Source organism: Spinacia oleracea, chromosome 2 (assembly GCF_020520425.1).
Source record: "Spinacia oleracea cultivar Varoflay chromosome 2, BTI_SOV_V1, whole genome shotgun sequence".
Classification (NCBI taxonomy): domain Eukaryota; kingdom Viridiplantae; phylum Streptophyta; class Magnoliopsida; order Caryophyllales; family Amaranthaceae; genus Spinacia; species Spinacia oleracea.
Genome location: NC_079488.1, coordinates 81,321,063 through 81,328,137, shown reverse-complemented (window position 1 = coordinate 81,328,137; position 7,075 = coordinate 81,321,063). Strand labels below are relative to the sequence as shown.

General features: G+C 35.0%; 1 protein-coding gene across 1 annotated transcript; it reads right to left on the bottom strand.

Annotated features, from left to right (window-relative positions):
* Positions 1 to 1,108: 1,108 nt before the first annotated feature.
* Positions 1,109 to 3,609, bottom strand: LOC110792265 (BURP domain-containing protein 6-like). Its single transcript, XM_021997081.2, has 3 exons — positions 3,452 to 3,609; positions 3,248 to 3,365; positions 1,109 to 1,952 (listed from the first exon to the last, which is right to left on the bottom strand). Exons 1-3 carry the CDS (start codon positions 3,506 to 3,508, stop codon positions 1,177 to 1,179), a joined length of 951 nt encoding a protein of 316 aa, XP_021852773.1. The 5' UTR covers positions 3,509 to 3,609; the 3' UTR covers positions 1,109 to 1,176.
* Positions 3,610 to 7,075: the final 3,466 nt, after the last annotated feature.

Genomic DNA, 7,075 nt, shown 5'->3' with positions numbered 1-7,075 from the left:
TAATAATATATTCAATAACTTATATTACTAATCTTAAATTCTTATTACTTTTAAAAGTTATTTATTATTTTCGTCCCCTAATTAAGTCATCGATATGATAATATATAATTTGGAACCGAACTGACCCAAATTCCAACCCGCTACCAAATAACCCGATCCGATAATTACCCGAACCAATATAAAACTGAATCCAATGTAACCAGGCTAAATTAGTTTCAATCCAACCCGTTTTAGTCTGTTACCGATTAATCCGATCCGATATGAATCCGATCCGAAATGAATCCGATCGATATGAATCCGACCCGAAATGAATCCGATCCGATATGAATCCGACCGACATGAACCCGAACCCGTTATAGTCCGACTAAACCTGTTAACAATCCGTCATATTCCAATCCGATCCGATCCGACCCAAACCGACTACAATCCGACCCGTTTACAACCCGATCCGATATGAATCCGTGAATAAAAAATCCGACCCGATCCGGTCCGTTAAGTTTTCAATCCTATCCGATCCGACCCGTTAGCCAAATTAATCCGTTCCAATCCGATCCGTTTCAACCCGAATCCAATGAGTCCGACCCAAACCCGATCCGTTGATCCGATTTGACACCCCTAAAAACAACAGTTCACACGTGTTATCTGGTATAGAACAAAGACCATATGTGAAACAGGGAGCGGCTCCTTGTTCATCTTTTCCCACTCATAATGAGATTTGGTTTCCTGAATTGAATTGAACTCTTGCACCTTTGTAAAACCATGTTATACGAGCATGGTATAAAACAAATAAATGCACATCTCAGAATCAAGTACAGAACTAGCATTTGTACGGGTTTCGATTCTCAAGTCTCAACCTACTAGTGGGATCACCCTAGCGAGCCTGCATTATTTGAAAGAGAACATTCGACCAACTTGCTACGTATGAGATGTTAGGATTGATCCAATTTTGAGTCAGAACTCATCTCGTTCAACAGAGATCAAAAAATGTAACGAAAATTCTTCTGTATCAGGGTTTTTAGTATTGTCACAAACAACTTTATTACTTCCAATTCTTAACTCAGACAACAGACATGATTTTCTTATGCTGTATACGTTGCATAGCATAGCATAAAGAAGTATACCATTAAGGCAAATCTTATTTCATGTTTAGGGAGTGATACAACAGTTGTTACATGACTATGAAGCGCGATAAAATATGACATTATCAGGCTGGAAAAAATGGCACACTGTACTCCCAGGCTTGACAGCAAGAACCTTGAAGGCAATATAGTCATCACTCCAGTCTGCTGTTTGATGGTGACACATAGCATATGCATCAAGCTTAGCCCCATCATTTACACCGACAAGAGAGACTGAGAAGGTGGTTGCACCCCTTGGCTGGTGGCAATAGTACACCCCATACGGGAAACTTAACCTGTGGCACGCAATCAAAGACCGGTCTTGAGCTATTATTTGGTTAACACCCAAAATTCTGTAGGGCATAAGAGCATCAGTTCTGACTCCACCCATACTAACAGCCCTGATATTTTGGGTGTCCCTCAGAGTTTGAGTTACATAAGTCACCATTTTCTTCAAGGAAGTAGCACAAAACTGTACTAGTCCGTTTATAGGGTTGGGGTGCTCGCAACGTGCTAGAGTTTGGTTCATAATTAGGGCTGCCTTTGAGGTAGAACTGACAGAGAAGAAGCGGAGGAGTTGTGGCAAGTTGTTAGAAGAGAAGGGTGGCATTGATTGGATCCCATTAGGAAATGGGGGATATGCAGCTTGAGATAGTTTAGTGAAATGAATCTTAAGGTTGGCTCCCGGGGTTAGATCCTTCTCTAGGATAAAGATGGAGGTGGCTGTGTCTTGCTTCAGAAGCGGCCCAGGGCTTGGTGGCTCATAACCCAACTCGTCCACCTTCTGTGACAATGGAACTTGCCCATCATATTCTTTGTTACTATCTTCATGTGCTGCACTTACAACAAAGACAACACATGATTACCACTCACAACTCACTACAACTTTCTATATGTCTAGGTAGTGACGGATCCAGGATTTTAGGAATATTATGTCACAATTAACTGCATATTAAATAAAAATAAAAATAAACATACAAACAGAGTTAATATCATAGAAAATTCACATAATACATGGTTTTTATTTTTACACTTTATTTCTTGTAATATCGGTATTATGGTATATATATTGGTATGTCTTTCGGTACTCTTTCCAAGGGATACATATCCAAGTCATACCGCCATGCAGTCAGTCCCATGATTTAAAACTTGGTAGGTCATATTCAATACACTATTTCGACGCCCCCTCAATTTTAGTTTGTGTAAAAAAATATGCCGAAACATATTAATGTAACCTAAAATCATATACATTCGTTTAAATTAAACGCGTGGTATATATAATTTAATACGAAAAACATAGTTCACCATAAAACTATTTACTTTTTAAAGGATTTGCAGCGCAAAAATAAAATAGAGAAGGAAAAAACAAGGGGTACAACCGTACAATGTGATATTACAACCAAACTACCCAAGGACCAAGACATACGGGGTGAATAAGGGAGGTTAAAAAAAAGTAGCAAAAAAGAAGCAAGCATGATGGTCGAACCCAGGTCCACTGAAGCAGAAGATTAAATGTGATACTTTATGCACGCTAATTATATTTGTAGAGTTATTTTTCCCGAGGAATGGTGTGTCATGTGACACACCATGCACAAGGCTAGTTCCGCTACTGTGTCTAGGTCGATTTAATCTAAATTCGTCTAATTTCCGGAGGTTCCACCTTAACACCAAAAGGCTATAAAGGGATTGGAGTATCCCTTACCCTTACCCTAACTCTTATTAAAGTTTAACTCATCATTTATCAATGTGAGATACTCACACATGTGTTGTTTAGGAAGGATAAAGTCCACTTTATAAGTCCAAGGAGGTTGGTTTTACCTTAAAACCCATATGACTATAAGTGGAGTAGTCCCTTAGCCTTATTAAAGTATTACATGTGCATAAATTTTTTGGGTCAATCCGCCATTGTAATTCGGAAGGCCGTGCTTAATCTAAATTCGTCTACATCCTGTAAAAATGTTGCATATTATTCCGTGAAAGAAACATTAACGAAAATCATAATTTATGTCATGTTTAAGAAAATTAAAAAAGTGAGGAGGGATACCATCAAGAATAGACGATCATTCAAGCTACTATTGAGAATTTCCCTAAAAATAAGTAGTAAAATTTGAATAATAATAACCATTAACCTGGCTTGGGTAGAAGAGCATCTAGCAAAGGTTGTGGAATAGGCGTGTTTGGAAGCATGGTTGTCCAGAAATATTGTTGGGTTGCTGCATCAGACGCGTGGTCAAGTGCAAAACCAACCTACAAGGATGAATATTACGATAATTTAATCAATCAAGTTCTCAAATTTTCTACAACAAATTTAATGGGTTACTAATTTATCTTACAGAGACGGTTGAAATTAGAAAGGCGATCATGAAACAATACTTGAAGGGCTGATCCATAGTGTATCAGTATTACACAACGCTAAATTTGAAGAGAGAAAAAAAATCAATGGGGAATAAACCAAGGCATAGAGATGTTTTTATAGTTGTAAGCTAATTAATAATTAATAAATTGTCCTATTGTTTAATTTAACACTCATTACTCATGTAGTGAGCTAGGAATTTGAATGTGTAGTTTTGTAGAAGATAAGGCTATTTTTGAGGAACATACCGTTTACATTTTTTTTAAAAAAAACTTAAATTAATTAATTTATTAAAAATCACACAACATTTATAAAAGAGATCCTATCAATACCTACACAACAAATGGAATCAAATAACGGTGTCCGATATTATCCCACGCGGCGGCCCTTACCAGTTCAACGTGACAATGAAAGAGACATGTTTTATACTACATTACTAATCTGAGTTGGTTTTAATGCACAAATAATTAACTAAAACAACTTCAAGATGGTGATTTAGATTTATTAACGATGGTTAACAATAATCAGATTTGTCAAAAGAATATCTTATTAGGCGTGAGTAGTATAGTAGATTAGGTGAACAATTTTATAAAGGTGATGAAAGCGATAAATAATATTAGGCACATTACAATATAGCTTAGGCTATACTGCGGTTCTTTTAGCTTTATAACGACCTTTGTACTGACTTTCAGATCTTATTATGGCAGAGTTTTCACTTAGATTCTTCGGTTTAGGCTTATAAATTGGCTATAACTTTGGCAATAATTGGGATGGTTTCAATGCTTATACGGACATAATTATGCTTAACAATGAGTTAATACGGCAGAATTATTACGAATACAGGACGAGACTTCAGTAGGGCTTTTAGAATATCAGAGAGGGACTGCAAAACTACGATTATTGCACGTCGAACATCTTGTATACCATCTGTTGTTTGATACAGCCTTCAACGAGGGGGTCTTTTAATCGATTGTAGTTTTGAATATCAGATTCATTGAGTGTAGACGTAAAACTGACATCTGATGCGACACCACACAAATCTTCATCGACGAATCAATTTCTCCTGCGAATTATACTATATTCTTCTCTCGTACACCAAAAATATATGATCCTCTAACCGAAAAAACCCAGTCTTTCGAGGGAGAAAAGTTCCTCGCATGAGGAGGAAGTTTTATTATAACCATAAAAAAAACCAACTAAATATAAAAATTAGGGCTTTCCACCTTTAAAAATAGATGAAAGCTCATTCGAAATTCGCTAGGGTTTGAGATAGGGAGGAGAACACGACTAAAAATAATTAATTAATAATACATTTTACCTTCCTACTATCTTAATATAAAAACTAATGACGTCTTGACCTAGCTAGTGGTTAATATTGAGGACCTGTATACAATAGGTCTCAGGTTCGAATCCCCCTGTCCCCATTTGTATTTTAAAAAAAAAAATGCCTTAGTATAAAAGTGACATTCCATTTACATATATGACATACCATTTACATGAATGATTTAAAATATATGACATGCCATTTGCATGAATGATAACAAAGTAAACAAGGTTATAAAACTACCCTTTTACGTTTCAGTATTCTCTTATGAGACAGATCATTTGATAATGCTATATAATTTCACTACAAAAAATTGTTCCATTAATGACGGAAAATTCCGTCGCTAAAGGCCAATAATCGGTTATTAATGACGAAATTTTCTGTCGCGAACCCGTCATAAAAGGGGGCCGTCGTTAATGGAAAAACACGTCGTTAACCCGTCGTAAAAGACATTTGTGACGGTTGTTCTCGTCTTTGTTTGGTTGTTAGCCCCGTCACAAAATGCTTTTGCGACGGAATTTTTGACTCGTCGTAATTAGGTTGTCGTTAAATATACAAATTCTTGTAGTGTTTTAACCGAGTTAAGCACAAATTTTACAACTTTTTTTTTCAACCTTTAGGACCTTTGACAAACTTTTCGACAAGTTAACTCAAGGTTTACTCACCGTTAACCATGACATGAATATAAAAAAAAAATGCAATTAAATTATTTCGGAACATTAAATATGGTAAATCTCCCAAATTACACAAAATGTGACGGTTAACTGTTAACGCCTGCCTGCTATAAAATTAATAGTGTTCATCATCAAACACCTTAAAATAAATTACAGTAAGCATTCACATCTGCAAGCATCCCAGTACTTTTGTCATCAACCAAAAGCTTCATCTCATTTGTAATCAAGCAAGTATTATAGCAATAATCAAGCATTTCAACAACCATATATGCAAGGAAAGTAAATGATGCATTAGTCTAAAGAATACCTATGCCAATCGAGGCCGAGGACGGCGGTGACGGAGCAAACGGAAAGAGCTTCATAGAGGAGAACACAGAGAAGGAAAATGATGGAACCGAGGAAAGGAAGAGCGGTGTGAAACTCGAAAGAGCTTATGAGCTTATGTAACACGCGTTGGTAACACTTTCTGAAATGCAAAATTACTAGATTTTTAAGTAACACTTAGGTAACATTTTTTAAAAATGTAACACTCAAGGTAACACTTTTAATGATCTGCGTGCCACAATATTTTTTTAATTCTAAAATAAATTAAATGGAGGGAGTAGTCTTTTATACGATATATGTTTTGTTAATAAATACCAGAAGAAGTGGTATAAAGATGTTCTTACAATTGCTATACGGAAACATTAGACGAATAGAGTGGCGGGTCTAGCCTCCAGGGTTTTATAGTTTGTCAAAAATTAAATGTTGATTAAATGAATTGGAAAACCGTACTTGCAAAGAATTTAATGTGAATCAATAAACAGAACAATAATATATTATCAGATTAGTTGAACATTACTGTTAAATTAAAATTTATAGAAATCATACCTTGATCATTCTTATGGCTTATCTGCAAGATGCACACAAAAAAAATAGGCAACTTTTGTGTAAGACCGTCTTATCGGAAAGACCACTTTGATTGTTTAACTTGTTGGTTTTATTGCTTAACTAATTAGTTTTAGTGCTTAACTAATTAGTTTCAGTGCTCAACTAATTGGTTCAAGTGCTTAACTAATTAGTTTTCGTGTTTAACTAATTGATTTCAGTGCTTAACTTATATGACACCAATGCGGTCTTTTGTGTAAGACCGCCCTATATAAAAGTTTGTAAAAAAAAAAAATTATGGATAATGAACAAAATAATAATCGGTAATACAAATCATTATGAACAAACAGAGAAATTCAAATAAAAATAATTTACATAAGGGTAAACCTACAAAAAAATAATTAAATGGTATAGAGCAATATGATTTAAAGGGTTATTTTCTTAACAAATATGCAGTTAAGCATAAATAAAGACATTGATAAACACATACAGCAGAGTACTACAATACTACTACCAAAGAGAAAATAAAGCTAATAAAATAATGATCAAGCAAGTTAGAAACTTTGTACATGAAAATCAAATGTTGTCATCTGAGAACTATAAATACTAATTAAAGTATGATGCACTCTTTAGTTTTTTCAGCTTACATTAAACTCTATCTTAACCAACTTTATCCCATAAATACATCAAACTTTACCCAAAACACATATTTATTAGTTCAAAATTCTATGAAGTGTTT

Coding starts and splice junctions, on each gene's coding strand:
- LOC110792265 (XM_021997081.2), bottom strand. CDS start 3,508: ATGGATCAGCCCTTCAAGTATTGTTTCATGATCGCCTTTCTAATTTCA. Junction 3,366..3,451: donor TTCTAATTTCAACCGTCTCT/GTAAGATAAATT, acceptor TCATCCTTGTAG/GTTGGTTTTGCACTTGACCA. Junction 1,953..3,247: donor TGCTCTTCTACCCAAGCCAG/GTTAATGGTTAT, acceptor TTGTAAGTGCAG/CACATGAAGATAGTAACAAA.